Source organism: Indicator indicator, chromosome 1, assembly GCF_027791375.1.
Source record: "Indicator indicator isolate 239-I01 chromosome 1, UM_Iind_1.1, whole genome shotgun sequence".
Classification (NCBI taxonomy): domain Eukaryota; kingdom Metazoa; phylum Chordata; class Aves; order Piciformes; family Indicatoridae; genus Indicator; species Indicator indicator.
Genome location: NC_072010.1, coordinates 81,786,332 through 81,812,365, shown reverse-complemented (window position 1 = coordinate 81,812,365; position 26,034 = coordinate 81,786,332). Strand labels below are relative to the sequence as shown.

At 41.8% G+C, this 26,034-nt stretch overlaps 1 protein-coding gene across 4 annotated transcripts in view; it reads left to right on the top strand.

The window, feature by feature from the left end:
- Positions 1-23,733, top strand: part of GPM6B (glycoprotein M6B) — a 29,626-nt gene extending 5,893 nt beyond the window's left edge. The window contains exons 2-8 of one of the 4 annotated variants that reach the window (XM_054388877.1): positions 1,545-1,664; positions 12,326-12,512; positions 16,445-16,601; positions 18,532-18,703; positions 20,621-20,694; positions 21,011-21,076; positions 23,558-23,733. In XM_054388877.1, the coding sequence (XP_054244852.1) occupies positions 1,545-1,664; positions 12,326-12,512; positions 16,445-16,601; positions 18,532-18,703; positions 20,621-20,694; positions 21,011-21,076; positions 23,558-23,707 (926 nt within the window). In that variant the 3' untranslated portion in view covers positions 23,708-23,733. Of the gene's footprint in view, positions 1-1,544; positions 1,665-12,325; positions 12,513-16,444; positions 16,602-18,531; positions 18,704-20,620; positions 20,695-21,010; positions 21,077-21,908; positions 22,023-23,557 lie in introns of those variants that run through there. The other 3 variants (XM_054388884.1, XM_054388891.1, XM_054388893.1) reach the window with 3 other exon arrangements.
- The last annotated feature ends 2,301 nt before the right edge of the window (positions 23,734-26,034 follow it).

Genomic DNA, 26,034 nt, shown 5'->3' with positions numbered 1-26,034 from the left:
GCAAGGAATTCTGCTATTTTCCATTTTGTGTCCAAGTCAGTTATTATGGCATCCCTTTTGATCTCATAAACAAGAGTGTTCCTGTGTAAGCAGAAGGAGATTATATCATCCTGAGGGTACACAGTCATTTTGGAACAATACTTTCAACGCATTTTGAAATCTGTTATGCTCATAAGATGGGGAATTTGCCTTTCCTTAAAAGGAAGGTTAAGCTGTACAAAAAAGGACTGATGTCTTCTAGGAAAAATACACTACCTGATACCTGCTTTCTGATTTGTGTGTGTCACAGAGGGAGGAGAGATACCGAGCCACAAAGTACCCTTTAAGAGAGCCATTGATACCAATTTTGCATCCCAAACCCAGAAGACTGGCTTAATATTGGAGTTCATTTTCTGATGTAGGATTCTTGTTTCAAATTTCTAGATCCAGCATTTGGATTTGAAGCCAAGAATTTTTTTCTTGTCTTGACATATGCAGACATGACTGTGCCGAACTCCTCGTTGCACCAGCATCAGAACCACATGAGAGAGGGACCAGGTCCAGGACCTTCCTAGCTTCTCACAGGCCAGAAATTTATGGCATTCATACTCCCCCTGGCCCCCAAAATTTGCCTCTGATCTGGTCTGCATTAGATGAGCTTTCAGTGTTGTAGCCTTCAAGCCCTCCACAAGCCCAAATGATGCTGAATAGGATTTGTTTTGGCCAGAGACGACGATCACTTTGCCATTTAGCCACTGCTGAGTGGGGCTCCAGTGCATTTTATATAAAGATCTGTCTCCCCCTGATAGCCTTCACAAAGCTGTAGTGGTGCTGAGGGGAACATGTCAGCCCCGAAGCGGGGCTTTTGCCAGTGGCTTCTTGCAGGAGGTTTGTAAGGCCTGTGATGGTGAGGGTTCGATGCATGTGAGAGCAGTCAGGTGTGGGGGGGTCTCCTTGCACTGAGCTTCATCTGTCCTCTGAAAGCATGAGAAGGGTAATGGCTGTCCTTCACTGTAAACCTGAAAGAAGCCTATTTTAACATACTTGATCTGGAGTTTTGAATGTGATCAGAGCCTATGTGAAATAAAGTCCAAACACACCTTTTTTTTTTATATTAAATGTAAGAAAGTAATAGAGCAAACTCCTGTATTTGCCCTACCTCTACACATGAATGACAATAACTGTTTTCTTTGGCAGATTTTGGGTCTTTAAAAAAAAAAAAACAGGTAATGTGGTTTTCCGTTACTTTGCCTTCCTTTGCTTCTGGAGTAGAGCTCTTTTCCATGGACAAAGAGAAATAAATGTGAGAGTGGGTGGGGGAAAGGAAGAGAGAGTCCTTCTTTATGTGTTTAATTAAAATCCTATGTAGAATTTTAGCTATTCAGCCTTTCTTAACACTTGTGTGAGCATTTTCCTGTCGATCATGCCTCTCACCCCTTCTCTTGGTTGTTCCAGTTCTGAAACTACAGCTGTTTTTCTGGGCTCTTATTTTTAAAGTTAAATGACTAAAGTACTGACCTAAAACTTGCTGGTGACACTGACTTTTTACCACCTAAAATTGGCAGTGATCACCAGACCAGAAATGGAAATTGGCAGGTACCACTGGATGTACAGGAGTTCAAGGCCACACCGGTACCATCATGTGCCAGCAGTGAGAGGCAATATTAGTCCTTTGGGGATTCAAGGTAAATAAAGGGCTGGGAAATGGAGAGTTGAGAAATGGTAGTAGCATAAATCTAATGCTTTGCACTAGTCCTAACAGTTTAAGAGAAACGTTCTGCTATTTTTCATGCTTTGTTTGTTAAGGCTGTAAGGAGTCCAGTCCTTTCGTATGAATAGTTGACATAAATTTAAATTTTCTTGTTAATGCTTGAAAGACAATATTGTGTGATGAGGGACGCCTCACTTTTAACTGTGCTGCCCAGTTGCTTCAAAATTGTTTACAGATGAGATCGTGTGGTTTGGGGTTTGTATACAGATGAATCTATCAAACTGATCATCCACAAGTGCAGTAATTGACACTAAAGCAGTGACAGAACACCTGACTTGTCCCCTACACGATGCTTCCTAGACAGTATTCTGTGGTTTTGTTTGCATTTTTCTCTTGCTAGAGGAAGTAAATGTGTATGTCAGAGTCTAAAGAGGATTTCAGATGAGCCTTTAAAAAGGGTTTGGTGATTCCATATACCTGTCCTTTCGATATCTGACTTGAGACTTCAAAAGCATCCTAATTTGTTTTTCTGAAGCTTTAAGAGTTTGTGGGGAATTTAGTTTTGAAGTATCTCAGAGATACACCTGAAATCGAGCACGTGATTGATTGCATTGGAAAATTCTGTTCTGACTGAGGGTTAACACAGTGAAGGATATAAATGCTCAGAGAGAGCATTTGCAGCTAGCTCTATCCCGCAATCCTTTTGTCCTTATGGAGCTGATTGACTGAAGCCTACTTGACAGCTTGTTTGCTGGAGATGCCTGCCTCCACTTCAGAGACTTCAACAGCAACTGTGGGGAAATATTCACCAAAGCTTGCTGCCTAATCCTTCCCTTTTCCAGTAGATTTTCACACACACTTATTCTGTAGGATTCAGGTGTTTATGTATTTCAGAATGTTGGCTTTTTGTGTGTCTTTGGATTGTTTGGGGTTTGTTGGGTTTTTTTTTGCAAATACTTAGGCTGCAAATCATGATCTCAATCTTCAATGTCAATATTAACTTCAGCCACGTTTTATGACAAATGACCTAGGTGATAGACTTGGGGCTGCCAGAAGACGTTCCCAGACTTCTGATCAGGGCATGTGGGATATTTTATACATGGAAGAAATGCTTCAAGAAGGAGCAATAGGTTATGAACACAGCTGTCCTAAACTGTGGAAGACATGGAGGGAGCAGGCCACGTGCCTGGTTATCAGTTCTGTGCCTCTTCAGCTGTCCCCGATGATGAGGTGTGTCTGTATGTGCTGGCACAGATGAGCCAGGATGCAAAGGAAATGCACAGCCTTCTGCTGCAGCAGCTGGGAGTCTGGCACCTGAAATGGTGCTAGAAACCCTTGTTTAAGAGACTGAACCCTATTCAGGCTGTCTTGGGAATCATCCTGAAATAACATACAGGTAAACGTGATGCCTGTCATAGAGAACTTGAAGATGAAAGGGTTCTTGATGGTGGGGATAAAAAACCTTCTGCCAACAAAGCCCAGAAATGCCAGTTCAGGGGAAGGTGCTTTAAATGGCTGCACTTAAAGAACTTAAGAGACTTACAGGCAGCAGTGAAGCTTCTCTGAGATGGTCTCGAGTGAGACCTATCTGCCAGTGATGGATTAGCCACAGTGAAAATACTGGGTTTTGCTCCTTTCCCTTAGATTGGAGGAAAAATGTCACTTCAGTCACAACACAAGGCACAGCTGTAACATGCCTCCCTTCAGTACCAGCACACAGCTCCCTTCTGCTGGATGGCATTGGCTTCTGTGCTGAGAGAAACTATGTTTCTTTAACAAGCCACGTTAATATTTGGGTGCCTTTGTAGTACCTTCTCTGTCAATACTGGAATGGACATCACTAGGAGGCTACCTCTGTGCAGTCATCGTGGCATCCACTACCTCTTCCAGGGTCTCCATGTATGACATGATCTCTCCATTTTAAGCTTTTGTCTAACACTTGAAGAACAAGGGGAGAGTCAGTGTGGAATATTCACTGCAGTGCTGTAGCCAAAACACCTGCAAGCTTAATGAGCCTTTCATAATGTCCAAATCATTTTTCCCCAGGAAGTAAAGCCCCATCTTTTTCTTTAGTAAGAGGAACTTAGCAATGGTTGTTTAACAGGAGCTTAGCTGTAGGCACTCTTCCAGACTGGGTGGGTGTTGTTTGCTTTATGGAATGGGCTTTTTTGTTTTGTCGTGGTTTTTTTGGTCTAACTTGCTTCCCCAGATGCTGTGTGAGCACAGAAGTACATGCAATATATGGAGCATAGCACTGAAACAGCCTGCTCCTTTCCTGAAGCAAGCTTACGTTTTGAAAATGATGTGGGGAGACTCAACTGGGAAAATACCTGCAGGAAAGCTGTTGTGAAGCAAAGGGTTTCAGCAGTTTCGGTTCAGGTTTCACACCATTCCTCTTGTTCCATAGTTGAGTAAGCTCATAGTTGGACAAATGTGTGGGAAGATATTGGCATCTTCAGTTGTCTCTGAAACGGAGGATTTACTTTCCGAATCTTAGATCTGCTAGTCTGAAATCCTCACACGCTGGTTTTGGCCCTCAGCTCTAGGGAGAAAGAGGTGGTGTTTCTGTTTGCCTCTTTGTAGCTAGGGAGGAGTTAACTGGGGAAGCTGCTGGTAGCTGAGGCTGAAATCCAGTGTGACAAAAGTCTCTTGAATACTGAAGGCTGATGGAGAGTAAGGTGAATTATAGCTGCTGGAAAGGTGAAGCTAAGGATCTCAACTTCAGTCTTCGAGGCAAGACACTGAGCTTTGATTAAAATCAGCTTTAAAAGTTATGTCAGTTAAGTACAAGTGGGTCTGGAGGATGGCTGAATCAAAGAAACCTCGATGTCTTTACAGAAGATTTCACAGAACTACTGGAGTAGCTCATGGGAACGGGCCTAGGTGCCTATGAAACGGTTAGGTATTTTTGTACTTCCCTCAGTGAGCTTGTCTTGACCTTCAGACATTTGAGTATCTTTGGCAGTCTGCCTGTTGCTTCATCACATTTACCTCTTTGGGTTGAGTTTGTCCAAAATACGGTCACCTAAGCTGGCACATACTGAAGCGGCAGTTCTTGCAGGTTGACCTACTGAGTTTTTCTCCAAGAAGGTAAAAGTAGGTGAAGCAAGAGGAGGGAGGTCAGGATGAGGGCAGAAAAGAGGATTCTTTTCAGGCACGCTGAGCAGTGAATTGTGCATGTCAGCTGAGAGCTATAGCCACAGTTTGGGCCAGCAGCTTCCCTTGCTGGTGCAATGTGTTTGAACTTTGAGCTCTGCATGTCAATGAGCCCTTCCACATGCTGAGGCTGTGCAAAAGTCCCAAGGGTTATTTTGGATAATAAAGCACTAGAACATGTCTCCAGGAGGAATAATGCCAAAGCTTGTATCAGTACTGCTTCAGCTATCTTGTATGTGAGAAGCCTCCTTTTTCTGCAGAAGTAGCATACAGCTAAACAATATCCATTCTCAAGGATTCCCACATAAACCTGTTTGAAGTAAGACCTTTTCCAAAGTATAAATTAGGTATTTGTCTTCTGCTGTGGTTTGCACTGTTTCATAGGCCAAAAGTAAAACAGCACAGGCGTGAATTAAAATGAACGAAGTTCTGACCTTTGTTCAAGAGCAATAAGGCTGGAGAAGAGCAAGTCTTTTGTCCTGCTGTCTCATGGGGCAGCAGTGTTCTTCCCATGCAGGTCTGACTCCTTGCTTTCACAAAGCAAACGCCTGGGATGGGCGGCTGCAATAGGCATGGATGCAGTGATTCATGTTTCGTAGATTGCACTGTCTGAAGAGGACGCCTTCAGAACACCTGTGAGCTTAATGAGCTCTGCAAAGGCTGGGAGAGATATAGATGGGGAGTGGGTATATTTCAAGAAATTTTAGGAAGATAAATTAGATAAGGCCTGGAAAAGACCATTTAGATCATCTGTCCTCACATTAAACAAGTTTGATTCCTGCGGTGGGAGTACAACTTCTTTTTTTTTAACTTTTTTTTTTTCTTTAAGAAGTGCTGTTTTGGGCCTGAGATTCAAATTAAAAAAAGGGATTATGTTTGCTGCCATCTGTTCTTAGAGCCTTTCTCTGTGTCATTTGACAACATCCAGAAGAGACAAATCTTGCTGTGGTAGTACAGCCTTTTCTGCGATTTGAACCCTGTGTTTCCTTTAGTGCAAACAAAGAAATCTGCCTTTTGCTGTGGGTGAACATTCATAATACCTGCAAAGGCTTTTTTTTTTGTTAATCATGTTAGAAAAAGAATGCATTTGATTTTACACCTGTGCTTAATCTATTTTTTTCTGGAGTATTAGAAGCAGCTTATTATTATTACTCATACAGAGAGCCATAGAGATACTTGGTGTTTTGTAGATTTCAAAAGGGGTCTGCTAATGGTATGTCCAGTCAGTGAGATGCTGGCTCATCATGTGCACCAGTTCTTTTGGTTTCTCTCTGTTAGTTCCAGCACATGAGACACAAGCAAGGATTTTTAGTTCTCTGATCCACAAGAATATGGAAGCATCTAATGTAGTTTAGAAGTGACAGGCTTAAAACTGGTAACAGAAAATAAGTACATTCTCAGAAGTGGGTAACTAGTTGAATGAGAGTGGTGAAACGAAATACTTCATGTTTGTATCCAAAATACCTGGAAAAGTTGCATTTAATGCTGCTAACCTTCAGAAAGGACCTGCATGTTCTTCAAGTAGATTTTAAATAGTAGAGATTTGGATGAGATTTGCAGGATGGATCAGACTATCCCAGATCTCACTGTGCTTCACTTGAATGAAGCATCTTGTGCTAGCCACTGTGAAAAATGAGAGTGGTGATCTTGCTGGATTTCAGGTCTGATCCCTTGAGGCAGCCCTGATGTCTGTGGTCTCCAAAGGTCATGTCATCTCCCTTGGAGATACTCGGGTGGCTAGGAAGGAGTACTTATTGATTAACAACTCTGGAAGAGAGGGGGGTGCAAATATAGGGGAAGATTATTGATCTAGCTAGGCCTTTACCCTTGCATTAAGCTTGCTGTCTCTCATGAAGAGTATAAGCTAATTTCAGAACTTCTGATTTGGGCAGGACAAAGAGATAAAACTAAGGTTTAACTTGAGGAAGCTTTCAGTGGAAGAGGTTTAAGAGATTTGTTAGAGAAAAAGAAAGGATTTTATCTTCATCACTTATTTAGTCTGTTTAATGTACTTCAAAATCATGGTGAGTGAGAATTTATTGTAATTACTAGCAAATTTTATGTCAAGTTTTGTAAATCAGCAAAATTTAAGATGAACAAGAACAGGTAAGCATAGAGTTTCAACAGAGGATTCCAAATGATTTAACACAGCCTTTTTACTTTAGTGCCCCTATTAAAGTGTGGAGAGAAATTTGTCACATGCTTTAAACTCACCCTTGTTAGATTAAATTTTTATCATATTATACTGTTGCCAGTGACCTTTGAATGCTGATGTAGGTGATGAATGTGAGAATTAAAGTTACCTCACTACCAACTACTGGCTTATTCTCACACAGAGAAGGAGGTAAATTCCATTTTTGCTTCTGAATTTAGTATTAGTGTATTCCTGCATCCCTCACTGCTTCCCTTGTGGTTGTCAGTCATGCTGTAAGGTGTGAAAATGTAGCATGCATAAGCCATTCAGAATGGAGATTTAAAAAAATACAGGAGGTGGCAGAAAGTAAAATGGGCATTTGCTTTCATTGGCATAAAGGTCATTTTCTGACAAAGATCCATGGTGGTTTAGGATTCCAGTGGTATTGTGCATGCTTGGTATTGGGTACTCTTCAGCACTGGGGAAACAGGTAAACTTAAAGGACTGAGCTCTCTCCTTGCATATATTTGTGAATTGGGATTAATGCTCCAATGTATGTGTAACAATGAGCCTGACTTGCATGCAGTGGCTGCATTTAAGATGTACATAGTGCTTACATTTAATATCTTACCTGGTGCTTTTTCTTTCCTTGGGTGTCTTGCAACCTCCTATTTGTTAAATAATTCCTCCACATGTGCTTCCTGAGCTGTGTTGCTGAAACCAATGTGGTTATGTGGTGGAGCATACCATGTAATTTCTACTACATATTAAAAGCTGAGCAGGTATTTAACGTGCCAGAATTTCTAAAAATGCACTGTTCAGTTACAGAAAGTAAATGATGAGACAAATAAATGGTGCCCATCGCTTTATCTTCCAGAACAGCAAGACAGATTTATGGGAGGGGAAGAAGTGAAACTTCTAAGGAAAAGAGAGTGAGAAGTAACTCTGAAAATGGCCACAGGAGCCTGGAGGTTTAGCTCCCTGAAATGGAGAGCTTTGCAAACCTCCTTTCAGGTCGTCTTTGTTCCTTGTGGTTTTGTTCCATAGTGACCTTGACTGGGGGATCAATGGTTCATATCTGAGATACATTGAGGCACTAGCTCAACTAGGAGGAGTTTGGAACCTTCGAGGACAGGCTGGTTTTCTGTCCAGGAGGTGTCAACACTCTTTCCTTACATCACATTTTCCAAACTTGGCTTTGAGGGATAGCTCTGTGAACATCTTCTCAAGTGTGCACTTCTAAGTGCTGATGTGTGAACTTCCTAGAGCAAGCCCTGGGAATACTCAAGACAGCTACCTGATCCATTGCATCGTGTTTTGTCATTTCTGAAGCACAGATTTTGACATTCCATTCCATCTTGACCATGGTAGGATGAGTTAGAGTCTGAGAACTGGGGTTTTTGTTCTGTTTTGTTTTAAGACTCTATTAGTTCTGCTTTGCCTTGCTTTTCTGAGTTTGAATCTTAAAGCCATACTTAAAGTACCAAGGAAGGTTTAGCCACACAATTGCTGTTAGACACGGGAAGTTGAATGGCTAAGCCCCTGCATGTGTGTCATAGTCTGTATGCTGCTGGGTAGATTGTATAACTGTTCTTCATGCATTAGGCAACCAATTGCTTATTTGTGTACATATGTAGGTTCATCCTTTACCAATTTCCTGTGACTGATAGTTTCCAGGAGATTAAAAGAATAGCTGGTTCCTGGTTTTTCTATTATCTTTATTTTTTTCCTGTAGCAAGAATATTGGGGGGTGTGTGTATTTAATAGCATTCATTCCCTAGAGAATAATCTCAGTCCTTGTTTTAGCTGGCCTCCTTCTGAGAGTGTGTTAAATCTGTAGCCAAGATCACAGGCAGCTCTGGGCAAATCATTGGGCTGTTATTAACCTGCCTCCATGGCAACTGCTGCTTGCCAGCCTGAGGACAAAAAATGTTTTTATTCTGCTGAGTTGCACAAAAGGTTCTAGTGATGCTTTGCACAAAATGGCCATTGAAATGGGAAATGCAGTGATGTGTTTGTGCTGTACAGTTTCATATTTAAATCGTTTTACACAGTTGTGTTGGAACTGGATATCCAGCTGAAAAGTTCAGTGTGTTGGCCACAAAAAAAAAAAAAAAAGAAACCTAGCAGACAATTGTAACTAAACTTGGTTTAGTTTTAGTAGTTAAATTATCAGCTTCAAGTTCACAGGCCTTCAGCCTGCACTTGTCATCAGTATGTTAGCAAGTTATTTTGTGAACTTAAACTAAGCAAGCATCATTGTGGGTTTTCAGTTGAACTGTATGAAGACACTTGGTGACTTGGGGGTACTGAGAGAGATCCTAAAGGAGGTTTCCTGGAAACCTTCCTGGTTTAGGAAGCTTAGCAAACATATTATAGTAGGTGATAAGGTTCAGATTTTAGGTAGTTTTGAAAGCTGCTCTAGTTGGTACTGTTTTAAGCTTGCTTTAAAACAAGATTATGCAACAAACTGTATTGCTCAGGCTAGGCACGGATTTAAACTGCTCATAAAGAGTATTCACAATGGCATCTGTGGGGGGAGTCTGACAGCCCCAGCACTGTGATGAGGTTGTGTCCTGCAGTTATTTACCCTCTAGCTGAAGGCTGTGCAGCTCTGCTGCCAATTTGGGTGCAGAATGACTATCTGTGGATGGATGCTGTCTCTTAGAAACATGCTGGCTTGGGACACTTCCTGCACTTGCAAGCTGGCAGTGTGTTGTTTCTCTCTGAACTGAAGTCTCTCCACTTCCTGCTTTAGTCTTGTTGCAAGGACAAGTAGTTTCTGCAGTTCCACACTTGGGCAGTTTTCTCGGCCTTGCTCAAAGTAGCGTGGTTGGTTTAGACACCTCTTGGGGTATGCCTTTCCTGTTGTCATCTGCACTGATAAAATGAAAGCCACCTAAGCATTGCAATAATTTTTTTACTTGGGCTGTAGAGGAAGAAATAAAGATTATGACCACAAAGATGCTATGTGCTGGGAGGTGAGAGGAGGCAAATTGTTGGGCTGTTGGCTTGTGTTTGAGAGTCTGTGGATTACTGGCAGATACTGTCCTGTGTTTGAGTACAGGATCTGATGGACTGTCCTGGGTGAATGCTCTGCCAGTGGCCTGGAAAGCCAGCTGTGGGGTACTAAGTACCAGTACCTAGTTGGGAAGTGTTAATCGTCGGTCCTGGGTCTACACCAGTTTTTGGTTTTGTCAAGCAGGCTGCTTCCACTTTCTCAGACCAGCAGCTTAGCTTTTGAGTCTTGTCAGTCCCTTGGTTTTGCTTCCAGCTGTTTTTATTTCCTGCCTTTGGGATCCTCCTGTGAAACACTCTTTGTACCAACACAATTAGGTGATCAATCTCCTCCACACCAAGCAATGATCTAAGTTTAGTCACCTTCTTCTTCAGGAGTGCAGCCCAAAAGACTGCTTATTTTGTGCTGTGCTGTGCTGTAGACATGCATGTTGAGTGTTGCCCAGTGGATCAGAGCATGGTTACTCCTAGATAATCCTTCACTGCTAATTCCGCACCAGGTGCAAACATTTCTTGGATTAACTCTTGGTGTTTGGGTCTGACCCTGGAACAGATGCTGCGGAGGCGAGCCAGCCTCCTATGTACAACTGCCATTGCATCTGGCATGTTGCTTGTGAACTGCATTCAGGCAGATTCCCCAAAGCAGAAGATTGCTCTGCAAGGTCTAGTGTCTGAACTCGGCTCTGGACCTCTGTGATAAGATGAAAACCGGAGGTGATTTTCTCTGATTGAGCGCACATTTGGGTTTTGTTTGCCCCATCACTGCTCAGCTGCAGTGTTTGTTCATTCAGTGATATTTTTGTCATGAAGATAGTTCCTACTGAGTGGACTCCAGCTGCGGGCTTGACTGTAAATGCTTCCCAGGCTTGTTTCTGTACAATTAAGTCTTGTCTGCTGTTAGCAAAGTGGCATTTCATAAGTCATTTCGGTGGTGGTAGCTACTTAAGCCTGACTGGGACACTGCTGGTGACTCTCTAAAAGAGGAGTTTCCAGTTATGGAATGGGAAAGCTTTCAATTATCAGATGCATATTATTCCCCAGTGCCCTACGGAAGTGCCTGCTCTGCAACTCATTCATCAGTGGGAAAGAGAGTGGGATAAAAATAAACCAGCCTCATGTGGTGGATGGAGACTTGCTGATCTTTGTGAGGGATTTTTGGGGTGAGAAGATGTGACGTACTTGCCAGCTGCCTTCCTGCTTTCAAATGCTTTGTCCATTTAGCACCTTCCAGTAGAAGCAGCGGGGCTGTTCCTGCAAAGTGCAACGCCGGTTGCTCCATTAAGCACTGCCTTAATGGCTTCTGTTTTGCGCAGTTGTATGAAATGCACATTAATGGAGACAGCTTAATGCCATCGCCCTGAAGTAATGAATTGGTATGGATTGCCATTACCATTATAGTGCAGTTAAAAGCTGTGTTTGTTTCCAATTTACATTTCCCAGCTCTGCAAGCAGATGGGTTTTCAGGCCGCGTGGTCGGGAGGAACCTGGAAATTCAGCTGCAACCTCATTATTACAGTGTTTGTAGAACAGCAGTTCTAAAGGGGTATTTTGTTAACTCAGACTACTTAAGTGATACATTTCATTAAAACTATGATTATGCTACTGCAGACTGTATTCAGGCATCACTGGAAATCCAGTGTATTCTTATGAAGCTGGAAATGTATTGCCGTTAATGCAGCTTCATCTCACTGCTCTCTGAAAAAATTAGTTCTCCCTGACCCCCATTCAGTTTTTCTCTTGTTAAAATATCTATATCCCTATAACCTCAGACTGATCTATACAAAAAAGAAACTGGAGAGCTATAGGACTGTGTTAAGATAGTTAAGTTGTGCAGACTTAGATGTGTTCCTCTTACAATGAAAGTGCAAAGTATCTTTTACTTTTCCAAAAGGCTTCATTGTCTTGACTGTTTGCTTCCCTGGCTTCCAGAGCGGTGCCAGCATAGTGGTGCTCCTGCCTTTAGTAATGATCAAACGTGGTGAGCACTGTATGAGCAGCTGAATTGCAATGGATCACTTTAGACAAGTGGTCTGTTTTTTTTTTTTTCCTTTTTCCATTTCACAGACCGTCTCATTGATCTCTTCATCCTGCAAAGACAGGAGCACTCAGCCCACTTTCTGGGCTTGGAGTCCATACCAACAGATCTGTAGGTCACTGCTTTAGAGGACAATGCTGTCTTACACCGCCTATGGATTTTTGTTTAGCATGTCAATGCCTGGGCCTTTTAGTCCCTCTGGCTTTTACCAAGTGGAGGACAGATTAGTCTCTTCCTCATAATTTGCTTTTTTGCTCATTACATTTCTTTTACTTTTCTCTCTTTTGCTTAGGTTGCTTTGAATGTTGCATTAAGTGCCTAGGAGGAGTGCCATATGCTTCGCTCGTGGCTACCATTCTCTGCTTCTCGGGGGTAGCGTTGTTTTGCGGCTGCGGCCACGTGGCGCTCACGGGAACTGTGTCTATCCTGGAGCAGCACTTCTCCACGACTGCCAGTGACCATGCTTTGCTGAGTGAAGTGTAAGTATGCTTCCCATTTCCTCGTAACATCTTCATGCTAAATGAATAGAGATGGATTCAAACCTCAGTCTTCGTCCCTGAGCATTAGGTTCCTTGCTTGTCCAGCAGCACTTGGTGGGTTTTTTGGTGTTCTCAAGGCACAAAGAACCAGATTGCATACCTTGCTTAACCTGTTTGGGACCGATACTATTTAATATTTTTGTCAGTGCCAAAGACAGTAGGATTGAGTGCACCCTTAGCAGGTTTGCTGACAACACCAACCTGAGTAGTGAAGTTGGTTCACCTGAGGGACAGGATGCCATCCAGAGGGACCTTGACAACCTTGAGGAGTAGGTCCCTGTGAGCCTTATGAAGTTCAACAAGACCAAGGGTAAGGTCCTGCACTTCAGTCAGCGTAACCTCCAGTATCAATACAATGAGGGATTGAGAGCAGCCCTGCAGAGAAGGGCTTGATGTTGCTAGTTGATGAAAAGCTGGATGTGAGCTGGCAATGTGTGCTTGCAGTGCAGAAGACCAACCATATCCTGGGTAGCATCAAAAGCAATGTGGCTAGCAGGCCAAGGGAGGTGATTCTGCCTGTCGTCTCTGGTAAGATTTCACCTAGAGTACTGCATCCAGCTCTGAGGCCCTGAGCACAGGAAAGACATGGACCTGTTGGAGAAGGTCCAGAGAGCCACAAAAATGATCAAAGGGATGGAACACCTCTCCTGTGAAGAAAGGCTGACAGTGTTGGGGTTGTTGAGCCTGGAAAAAAGAATGCTCTAGGAAGACCTTATTGCAGCCTTTCACTACTTAAAGGAGGGCTATAAGGAAGATGGAGAAACACTTTTCACTAGGGCATGTAGTGACAAAGCAAGGGGTAACGATTTTAATTTGAAAGAGGGTGGATTTACTGTTTGTTGGTGGCACAATATTTTGAAGGGATGACAGGAATAACAGGAAAGTGTTGTTCTGTCCATCCTCCCTCAGAAGAAGGTGGGTTGGTATTGTACAAATGAGAAAAGAGGGTAAATGTTTGTCTCTGCAACCACAGCCTTTGTAAATAACCACAGGTGAAATATTCGGGGCTTTCGTGTTCCAGAGGCTTCGCCGAGACACCAGGGGAAGACCTGGAGGCCTGTGTCAGGGCCCATCCTCAGCGTCCAGCCCCACTGGCATAAGCCTCTCGTTCCCCTTGACACTAAGGGGCACATAGGTCCCAGGCTGTAGGCTGTGGTCTGAACATATGGAGCTTTATGCGGCCCCTGCAGCTGGACCGCCAGGCCTTGACAAGGCTGTGTCCAGCGGCAGCCAGGAATTGTGCTCAAGCTGCGATGCTCGGTGACGGCGCACCGGTGTCAGGATGCTGTCTGGGACAGAGTTTGGCTTCCTGCCTGCTGCTTCGCACATGTCAGCACAAGCCACGGGCACAGCACATGGCTGGGCCCTGAGGCTGTCTCCATCCCAGGGCGGGTGGGATAGCATGAGGAAGGGTACCTGAAACCTGCTGCAACCTGAGGTCTCTTGGAGGGGTCCCGGTGCAGGCCGCATGGCTGGGAAGAGGGGTGAGGGGTTCCATGTGGCATGTGTGCTTGTGGGTGTTGCACACACAGAGGTGTGCTGGCATTGAACAAGGCACATGTGTTTTGCTTACCTGCCCCTAAGTCCCAGTCTTTAGGACATTATCATGGTCCAACTTGACACACTTACTTCTCCTTTTTTACTTTTCCTTCATTGCTGACCCCCTTTATATGCTTGCAGACATAGATGTGCCAGTTTGCCTGCAGAACTGACCCCTTTCCATCCTCCAGGATCACTGGCGTCAGTTCTGTAGCACTGTTCCAGAGCTTTTCCCCCTTGCAGGAGACCTTCTGTGCCCAGATCTGCCACATTCTCTGAGACTGTACCCTGCTGGGAACTCCCACACCAGCACCACCCACCCTCACACCCTGGCTGTGGCTGGGCATGCGTCCCCAGTTCCAGTGCATGGGATGTGAGGACCTTGCAGTTAGCCACAAAATTTAGCAAGAAACTGTAAGCAGGTGTGCATCAGTAACTGAGTAGCAAACTACCCTACCCTTGTATAGGTCTTCATTTGTGCAAAACAGAAGAAATGGCAAAAGCAGCTGTAACAGCATCAAGTTTTAAATTTTGGAGAATTGTTGGCAAGGTTCCTTGTTAAGTCAGCATCAGCAGCTGAGAAAATGCATAATTCCTACTGAAGCAACTGAGGTCTCAGACTCTTTGGAGGCCTAAGAAGAAAGGCAAGGGAGAAGAGGTGCTCGAAAGGGACAAATACTTTAAGGCCACTGAGACATAATATAAATGAAAAATATGCAAATAAGGCACCATTTGGAATAGATTTTTTTTAATGTATCTCAGTTTCATATTACTAATTTCTAGTAACATGCATTGAGTCTCTCCTAGACTATTAATGATGATGAAATGAATTCTTCTATACTCTCTCAAATCTTATTTTTTTCATGCTTTACAGCACAGGTGCAACAGATTTATCCTGTTATTTTTAATCAGTTTGGAAAACAAACGTAACACTTCCCACATATAATTTAAAATGAGCAATATCCTATTTCGATACAAGAGACATGCTATCTGTCTGGATAACATTTAACTGTATAAATGGTAGTCATCAATTTTCTTTAAATTAAGCTAAAACATGCAGATGCTCCTTGGAGATGTATGCCAGCAGCTACTTAGTGGAGAGTGGTAAGATTTGGGAAAAAATATATTTATCCTTACAAAACTGGCAGTATGGATGTATAAAATTAGCCGCTCTGCTCCGTGAATAGCTTCATCCAAAATAACCACCCCAGCAATCAAATTACTTTTAAGAAGCTGTAAGTTTTAGAGAAGTTGTTCTAATAACCAAGTGTGACTTTTGGAGACCAGAAGAAGTGTTGTATGGAAGATCTGGCCTTCTGGTCATCCAAAACTATTAGCTTCAGATACCGAATCTGATTGATAATATTTAGAAATTATTCTGTTTATCTATACTAGCCACAGTGTCATTTCAGATGGCAGATTTTTTTTTTTTTTTTTAAGGAATTGAGAACTTCCTCAGTATTCAAGGGAAGTGCTTATACCACATTCTGGTATCATCTTCCTCTGGATACTTCCAGAGTACCTCAAAAGGAAGCATTTCCTGAATATTTCATTCAATTAAAAAAAAAAATTTACACTCTGGGGAGCGGAAAACTGTTGTGACTTAAGGCACTGAAACTACTTTGCTCTCTTGGAAGTACCCTCCTGGATTTAGAGCAAACCTTTCCTCCTCAGGAGAAGTCACTGCTTGCTTGCTGAATTTTTTATCAGATACGTATCACTGAGTTTGCAAATTTTGCAAACATGCATTACTGGATTTTACAGGTGGAAAAGGTGAATCATAGAACGGTCTGGGTTGGAAGGGACCTCCAAAGGTCATCTAGTCCAAACCCTTCTGCGGTAAGCAGGGGCATCCTCAACTAGATCAGGCTGCCCAGAGCCCAGTGAATTTCAGGGAGTGCTTCTTTTTCCTAAGCCAAAGGACTTGCCATGGAGCCTGGTAGTTCAGCCTTTGTCATTTCAGAGCCCTGTGTTGTCCCTGCCAGACATTTCCTGAGTTAGGTGTCAGGATCAATGGCAGGAAAAAAGAAACCTCCATACTGGAGGCATGAAATTGTGTCTTCAAGCTGGTGACTAATAACAGTCAGCGTAAGAACTGCAGCACAAACCGGGCATGCTCGAGCAAGGCTTAACGCACATCAGTGTTGCTTACCTGTGGAAGCAAGACAGTCATACCAGTGCTCTCCTGCAGCCTGCTTGCTTAAACTGCATGAAGGAGCCTTCAGCTGTTCTTCTAGAAAAGGAGCTATCTCATACCTATTAGGATTTGGGAGGGCTGACTTTGTATTTATAGGACTGAAACCTAATTGTATCTTTTCTCTTTTCCACTTCAGAATACAGCTGATGCAGTATGTAATCTATGGCATTGCATCGTTTTTCTTCTTATATGGAATAATCCTCTTGGCAGAAGGCTTTTATACAACAAGTGCAGTGAAGGAGCTGCATGGAGAGTTCAAAACAACAGCCTGTGGTCGCTGCATCAGTGGAATGGTGAGTAGCATCAGAAATGGGAACAGTAGTCTTTGTTTTCTAAAACCTGCTGGGCTCTGTCTGACTCCTGTGGTTTTGAACAACAAAAGCTGTCTTCTTTAACTCTTCATGGGTGCTGAGAGTCAATCCCTGTTGCTCGTCTTCTGAACTTCGAGGATGCTTGGTCAAATCCAAATCGAGTTTCTGCAGACGGAGTGTCGGCATGCTACTGCGGCCTCCTCTGTCCTAAAGCTGGTCCTGCTGATCTAAACTACCCTGTTGGAGACTGCTGATTTTAAAACACTCAACGCAAGTCAAAATAAAATTTGTGCTTTTCAACATGGAGCACACCAGTGATGCGTAAAGGCAGACTGTAAAATGGCTGTGGCTTGCAGAGCTATTTCAATAACAAACTGCAGTGCCTCTGACTTCCATAGTCAGTGCTGCTTGAGGATGTCTGGATCCTTCAGACTAAAGCATAGTGAATGAAGCTTCACAACATCTTTGCACTTGATGAATCAAGTATTGCTGCCCTGCTCTTGCAGATGGCAAAAGGCACACATATATAACAGTGAGCCTTTTCTGCAAAGCTGAAGCCATACAGTTGCAAGCCATCCATCTTTCCTTCAGTACACTTCTGTATCAGAACAACATTTTAAAGAAAATTTAACTAAAAATAAAACTTCAGATTCTCTCCCACATTGTCCCCCTAGGGCACACTCTGCAAGAACAGCATCGTAACTGTGTTTCTGAGAGAGGATTTCAAAGCTATTTCTGAAAATCTGAATTCAAAGCTCATAGTTTTGGAGGAAGCTAAGCAGTATGACAGATCGCCCACGGGAAAGCGTGGGTGAAAAGAGAAGAGGCTTTTGATGTGATTGTTGCATTTTAATATACAAGCTATAGCCTGTACTTTAAAAATATGTACTTTCAGCTAGTTAAATACAAAAGAGATGCATGTTTATTTTCAGGAGGATTAAAACAATTTAGATCTAAAGCAGCATTTTCCAAAGATCCAAAATACAGTGAGTCTCATTAGTGCAGACAATTGCTTGTGCAGTTGAGTGGCTGCAGGCACAAGATGGAACAGCATGCCCCTGCCCCTGCTTTCCAAGCAGGATCCAAATCCTAGACTCACCAGGAAGAGAAGAGCTGAGGAGTCATGCCAGAGCTACTGTTTCACCGTAGAACTTAGAAGAGTAGGAGAAAGGGAAGAGATCCAGTTGGAGGAGTGGAGGTGAAGATGGAGATATCCAAAGCAATGAGTGCTGTACTTTGTAATCTTACCACAGAAAGTGCATGTAATTATTTTTTTTTTTAAACAGCAAACCCAAACCAGCAAATACCAGTGGAAAATCCTTGATTCTCTGAAATGAAGTAACTGATTTTCTTCTTGGCAACATGTCAGATCAGTTGAATCTTTCTGATCTGCTCTAATGGTTGGGGTCTGTTTTCAAAAATAAATATCCTGAGATGTTACATTCAAAACTGATTTTAATGAATCAGGCAGTATGGGAGACCTCTGTGAACATCAATTCACTCTACTAGTTTGATTTACAAGTCGTATAGAAATGCAGAGTTTGTCACAGTTAAAAAAAAAATTCTTAAATTGATTTTTCTTGGAGTTTTATTTGGTTTAGCCTACAATCAGCATCCCTGCTTATCTGAGAATCTTGAGAAATTAATGGACTGCTCTTTCAGGAGGGCAGGCTGTTTGCTCAGGGAAGCTGATGAAAAAGGAAATGTCTGAATTACTTTCTCAGCCGCACTTAAACTACCAAAGTATTTGTAAGCAGGGCGAATGCTGATTTTTATCTGTGCTAGGAGACCCAGTGTTTTATTACTGAATTTCTGCAAGTATGCCTGAAGGTTAGTTTGAAGCATTTTAAAGGAAAATTCAAGTACTGTTTTCAAAGAATAAACATGAAGTGTTTGTGTTTTCTCTGCCCAGTTTGTTTTTCTTACCTATGTGCTTGGAGTGGCCTGGCTTGGAGTCTTTGGCTTCTCAGCCGTGCCTGTCTTTATGTTCTATAACATATGGTCAACCTGCGAAGTCATCAAATCTCTTCAGACAAATGTGACAGTTCCTGGGGACCAGATCTGTGTGGACATCAGGCAATACGGTACTTATTTTAATCCTGATTAAATGCTTCATCCTTTCTCCTTGGTCTGTCTTCAGTAGTTTCGTCTCAACCTTATCAGAAGAACCAAATGCAAAACCATCTCCTGTCTCTGAATGTGCTGGTACTTTTCTAATTAATTCCAGATCGTTCTGATCTCTTTCCAGATGCAATCAGTTAAACTGAACTGGCAAGTCATTTATCTACAATGATTTTTGTAGCAGTTTCCAATACTACAATATTAGGTTCAAAGATGGATCAGCCTCAAAATAAACTGCTCAGAAACAGCACTGAGAAACAGACAACCGGATCTGCTTTTCAAACCCCCGTGCTTAATATTCTTTGCTCTCAAAAAGCTGGTGTAACATTTAAATGTGAAATTAACACCTGAACTTCGCTCTAACAATTACTTTCAGTTAAAAGACCAAAAAGCTGCTATTAAGAGCATGTCTTAACTATTAAAGAATTAATACTACTTCCTGATAACAGACAGAAATCCAAGGGGGCAGCAGGTAGCAGGGGAGTGGGGACAATGGCTTAAAATAGGCTTTTCAAGTAGTCCATTCTTTAAGGTGAATATTTTCTGAAGCTAAATCTTTCCAGCTTCCCTTGTGCAAAAGAGCTTTTGTCACTGTTACTATGGCTTCATTTTAGCTGATGTTTTCTAGGAAGTTGTTTTTTCTTTCCCTTTGGACTAAGGCACTCGAAGCTGAGAAATTGGGATTCGGTGTTGTAAAAGTAAGATGGCTTGGTTTTCCTTTCATATCCTGGCTGTAAGTCCAGTAGGAAAAGATAAGATACACTAATTTTAAAAGCATGAAGTCCCGAATCAGTTTCATGTTTGTATCCTGTTTTAGAAACTGACAGCAAGAGGTTGGGAAGACATTTTCTTCAGCAAAGCCTAGGAGTGCAGGGAGAAGATGTGCTCCTCTGCCTTTCAGCTTCTCCTGGTTGTTTCACAGCTGTATGAGCACCACATGGGGCTGCACTGTTCCTCTCATCAGTAAAATCATTTGGGTTTCAATGAGTGATGTGAGGGAACAGCTCCGTAACGGGAAACTTGTGTCACTGAACTGTCCTCACATTTTTGGGTGGAAGTGGTAGCTAAAAGGCTTCAAGTGTATAGTACAGTTGCAGAGAAGATGGCTTTAAAGTAAATCCTATAAAATCTTTTTGAAAGCCGTACCATCCTGAGATAATTTCAATGTCCTGTCTATTACAGAGGTGCTAATTCCAACCAGCTGAGTTTGAATTGCAAGTTGTATGGGGAAGACAAACTGGTTTGCTCCTGTTTCAAATGGCTTTTGCTTAAGCTCTACATCTGTTATGAAAGTTCAGGTTATTTTAAACCTTCTCGATCCTGTCAAGTTTTCAGATTTTCAGTCGTGTAAGAAAAGCAATTGGGAGTACGTGAGGTACATCAGACTGAATTTTCTTGTAGCAGATTCACTTAATGCCTTTTTACCTACAGGAACTAAAAACCCTTTTGTAATTCTTCCCTCTAGCTCCATATTCACACTCTTCTACAGTAGTTACTTTTTCAAGTAGAACTTCATCTTGTAAGGAAGTGTTATCCTGAAAGGTGCCAAGTACCTCTGAGATGCTGATTACCCTTTCCATGCTGAATAGAGGAGTAGGTAGTGTGTGACTGGACCTGAAGTGCAAAATCCCAACAACCATTTGGCTGCCATATGGGAAAACCACATCTGAGAACATGCCTTGGCAGCAAGCCTTGGTATAAGGAGAAAGCAACTTGAGTGAGTTGTTTGAATTCCTCCTGCCAGCCGAAGTCTGTACTGGTCAACACACGGATGCCCAGAATGGGAACACAACTGGCAAGTGGGTGGAATAGATGAGTGAGGAACACAAAGTGTGTGTCGATTGCTAAAATCAGTGATTTCTTTTGCTGTGGTGTTTCAGGTATTATCCCTTGGAATGCTGTACCTGGCAAAGCCTGTGGGCCGATTTTAGAGAACATCTGCAACACAAATGAGGTACAGACAGATAACTTGTGTGCAGCTTTTGCTTCCAAGCCACTTGGGCACTGCATAATAAATAACTTGATCAAAATTTTTTGGAGAAAGCTAATGCTAATAGTATAAAGAGATCAATTTAAGCACAATAACACTGTAATTGTTCTGTGTTAGATCATTCAGAAAATGACAATTACTTTAGAGCATTCTCTTTTTTCTAAAGCTTTGAATACCTTGCTACAAAGATGGATTTATTACCTTTAATCTCTAGAACAGCTGAAATGCATTTTATACTCTCCTCAACTGCTTCAATATTTCTGACATGTTTTTTCTCTAGTTCTACATGTCTTACCACCTGTTCATTGTGGCTTGTGCTGGAGCTGGTGCCACTGTCATAGCATTGGTGGGTAACATTTTTCTGTTGTTTTATTGAGTAATGTGTTCCTTTCAGGCTTAAGATGCTTTAAGATTAAATTTTATGTACTTTAAAAACAGTAACAGCAGACATTAAGGAGGGCAAGCTGTAGTTGCCATTATTTGCTGCTCTGGTTGGTCATTACAAGTCAGCAGGTCCAAAACTTTTGCTTTAAGAAGTCATCTTAACCCACCACCATCATCTTTAAATTCTTGGCATCTCCTTTGAAAAACCCTACTTCTACCCACTATTTCTGATTTTATGTCCGCTATTTCTTCTCATTTTTCTAGTTTACTTGATCAATCACTTGGAATTTTTTGTCTGTACCCAGGCAGTTTGACTAGTCCTACTCTGCAATGACAGTTACAGGTAGTAGCTAGAAAAACAGACATTGGACAAGATGCCTTGTGTCCTCTGTCTTCTAACCTCCTGTCACCCAAATGCAGGTTTAATACTCAGTATTTGGTGACAAAGCAGCCTTAGGTCTGTAGGTCTGTACGTAGGTTACTGTCTCTGGATAAATTGCCGTCCCTGAAGGCGTTCAAGAAAGGTGTAGACATGACACTTCAGGACACGGTTTAGTGGTCATGGTAGTTGGGTTACGGTTGGACTCAATGATCTTAAAGGTCTTTTCCAACCTGAATGATTCTATTCTACCATTCTATTCTATCCTATTCTAAATTACAAGTTCTTTACCTTGCATCTTCACCCTGGAAGAAGCTCAGAATAACATCTGTTGTGAAAGTATCGACAGTTGCCCAAACGGGCTTGAGCCGTCACCTTGTATCTTACTCTCCTGTATTTTGTTCTCTTCCACCAGCTGATCTACATGATGGCTACTACATATAACTATGCTGTTTTGAAGTTTAAGAGTCGGGAAGATTGCTGCACTAAATTCTAAATTGTATAAGCCCAGTAAAGAGCTGCATTGCGTAGCTTGAAATACCACTGACACCCTAAGCTAAAAGTCTAGCTTTCTGAATTTTGTTACAGTAATTGTAAATAGCTTCAGTAAGCATCATTTAGCTGATCAGATTAATAAAATGACTTCTTGTATATGAACTATGATGTGGATGAGATCTGGCTATTCTTGCATGTCGAGAGGATTCAGTTACTGTAGGGGTGTTTATAATCATCCTTCTGAAGATGGGAGGTTTCCATTTGCTTTCCAACAGTCATCTCTCAAACAAATACTGGAATGGTTCAGGGTCAGAATTACTAATTTATTTTTCCTTCTGAACACCAAATACAACCCCCCTCCCAAGCATACAAAACGTGATACAAAAGAAATCTTGTGGCAGAAATCAGAAGCCCAGTGATTACGAATTAGTTCTTGGCTTTTGTTTCCAGTGCATGAATGATAAAAGTTGACTGATTTACTTCATTTCTAAGCAGCTGCCAAATCACACTCTCTCTGGAAGGAAATGCATCCTTGCGTTAGCTCTGCGTAAAACAATCACACTCTTTCTTTTGGACCCTGAACTAGTAAGAAGCAGCTTATAAATGGCTTCTGCTCTTGTATGGCTTGCACTTTAGTAACTGATTTCTCAGTAGCCAGATCTCAAAACTGTAAGTATGACTGCACAGGAAGCAAAACGATGCATAGATCATAGAGACCTCTTTACACTACTGGGATTAAAAAAAAAAAAAAAAAAAAAAAAAAGGAGAGAAGTGAATCAGTGTTTTCAGATGTAAGAGTTTTGGGCATGAAGCATGGTGAAAAGAAGTTGGGAAGAGATGAATGCACAAACCAGAAAAAATCCACACAATAATAATAATAGTAAGGAAAACAACCAGTTGCTACATGTGATGTAAAACTCTTCACCTGAGCTTGGACAATGGAAGCTTAAAATGTAGTTATAAAAATATATTATTAAGACTTCTTAACCCCCATACTGCATGCTTTTGATTAGTTTTGGACTTGTGTTTTGTTGTTTAATTTTTCACTATGTTAATGTAGCCTTGTTCACATAAATAAAACTGTTTACAGTTTCAGGCTTTTTCCAGGGGGAGGGTGGAATTCTCATCTGCTTGTTGGGGGAAAAGAATTGCCAGGACCTGGGCTTGGATTTGCTTAAACACCAGAACCTTAAGAGAGCTGTTGGTTCTTCTGGGCACCTCATAGTTTACAGAGTACACGTTGCCACGTACAAAACTTTATTCCCGCTTCCCCACCTTCTGCATTTTAATGGATCCGTAAAACTCTGCAGCTCATTTTATTACTGTTACACTAACTTTCTCTAAATTGTGAATAACCAACTGAAATATTAGCATGCCGAATTCTAGAGATCCTTGAAAATAGCCTCTGTGCTTGTTTTAATAACTGGATGCTTTATTAACGTAGAATAACTTTTGTTTGTTTGTTTGTTTTTTTGGTCATTATTTTAAAGAGCGTCTATTAATCTAACTAGCAGCTTGCTTTGCCTCTTGACATGCTCACTAGCCATCATGCTCACCCTTCTCTTCCAGATCCACTTCCTCATGATACTGTCTTCTAACTGGGCCTACTTAAAGGATGCCAGCAAAATGCAGGCCTACCAAGATATCAAAGCAAAAGAAGAGCAGGAGCTTCAGGATATCCAGTCTCGGTCAAAAGAGCAACTCAATTCTTACACATAAATGGTTGCCACAGTAATTCAGCAGAAGAATTCAGTAGCTCTGACAAATCAACAAATAGCTGCTCTGCAGTACAGATGTGTGTCTACCAAACAAAATTAGAGAGAAGTGCAAAAACTTCACATTCCAGATCCTGGAACACACTCATAGGGAATGGGTAATCTTCCATCCTTTCACACAGAGAATGGAGGCTTTATTCCAGGCATTTTAAAAGGCAACACTTCACAATCAGTGACCAAATTCTTCTTCTCTGAGACTCTCGGTGTTTAGTATTTGACACGTCCTACAGCTTGACGTCCTGCACAAAATGGTGGCAGGTGCTCCAAACAAACCAGCAGGCAGTGAGCAAATCTCTGTACAGGCCTTAGGCAGAGGCATGCGTGGGGCGTGTGACTGAGCCTCTCAGTCCAGTCACCAAACGAAACTCTCCGCCCAGGCTTTCTGACAGCACCAGCTTGTGCCGCAGCACAGCTGCAGCACGTCCCAAGTTGCAGCAGGGCCCTCTTTGAACTCGCTCTTTCCGTGGGCCACGGGAGCAGCCCTCTGCTTTTGTGCCACACTTTTCTATGATGAAACAGCCAGACTCCTGTGCTTGCGGGAGCGTGGAGCAGACGTCCCAAGTTTTAATCTTTTTAGTAACAACCATGTGATGGAATGTAGATCCCTGGATCTTGGATAATGATCCCCTTCTTTGAAAATAAATGTCAGCTTTGCCTTAATATTTATTTTCTATAAATGTCTTTAGCATTTATATAGTGGCAGGAGACCATTATCCTACGTTTTAAGTGGAAAGTGTTACCTTATTAAAATGACACTGATCTGACTATTCCAAATGAGCGGACGGGAAAGTTTGCAGAGTTTTACACAAACAATAGAAATTACAGCCATAAAGCAGAATACAGGATGTCCACCTTTCTCTATCTTGGTGCTTAGCAAATTTATAGTCAGTGCTTATGTGTTTTCCGTTTTACAAATTAACTAGAGCATTAAGAAAACGTGGTGTTCAGACACAAAAAGTAATGAACAAACTGGTGCCATTTTAAAAATAATTTCCCATAGAAGTCTGCCTTCTAATTAATGGTTTTGTTTTTTTTCAGAAGCATTCAGTGATATCTTGAGTATTAGTGATGGTATATTTGGTGTTTGTTCTATATGATATATATATATATATATAAATGTTGAGGGGGGAAGCAAAACACATCAGTCTTTTAACAAAATTAAATATTGGAGTCATACCCATGTTAAGCTGACGTGTGGTTTGATAGTTTTGACTGTTGGCTGAATACAAATTGAAGGAAGCACAAATTTCTTCAAGACAGTATTAAAAGGCATTAAGGGTGGGTATTAACAACTTTTTTTTTTGTTAAATATTGAAGTCTAATTTGACAGTTTCACAAAAGGGGCAAAGTTGATCAACATAGAGCAAATATGACAAAAATAGCCTAGTGTATGTTCTTACCTGTTGCATGAAGGAGACATTTCTACAGCAATGCAGGTGACGTTCTAGCCCAGTGTTTGCATAGGGGTATAATGGAGGCAGTGTCTTAAAGACTAATTCTTTTCTAATTCAGTGTAGCTATGACTGGAAGTTTTTGAAGTTTTGTTTAAGTAGTCCTAATATTTTTATGTAAAGAGCATTAAATTTTGCTATGTATAAATTTTTGTAACCTAACAGTGAATCAATATTTTCTATCAGTGCCAAGGGCTTCCTGTAGTTACATCCAAGTGTTAAAATAAATATTTGTAGATAATAGACAACACTTGTGTATGCTTATTTGAAACCAGACCTACAGCTACTCCGTACTAGCTCATCTCTGTGCTTTATGTCTCTGAAAGACTTAGTTCAACACGTTTTGCTCAGTAGTGCCTACCCCACTTGCTCCTGTACGGGGAGGGAGGCCCTGTAGGTGTAACGCTTCCGCATGGTAAGTCATCGAGTGTTCCTAGCATGAAGTATTGGTAGTTGTTCCAGGCCAGCATAGTGCAACAAGCACTCTCCATCCCATTCCGGACACCGATAAGGAGGACTCTCTCAGAAATTGGGTGAAAGGCAGCACTGCTGCAAGGCCAAATTAAGCAGCATGTAAAATTAGACCGGCCACTGAATCACGTTCTAGCCTAACTGCTAAGAGCAGAGCTTATTTTTGTCACACTTTTGGTAGAGCCTGTTTCAACATCAAATGAATTCAAGACAGAGCTTCGATTTTTGCCCCTAAATTCTGTCAAACTTGGCTTCATGTTCTTGTAGTTAGGTCAAGAAGAGCAGCCTCAAAGGCAGTGCAAGTTGTAATCTATGCTGCCACCCAAAACTACGTCATTGATTTAAAAAA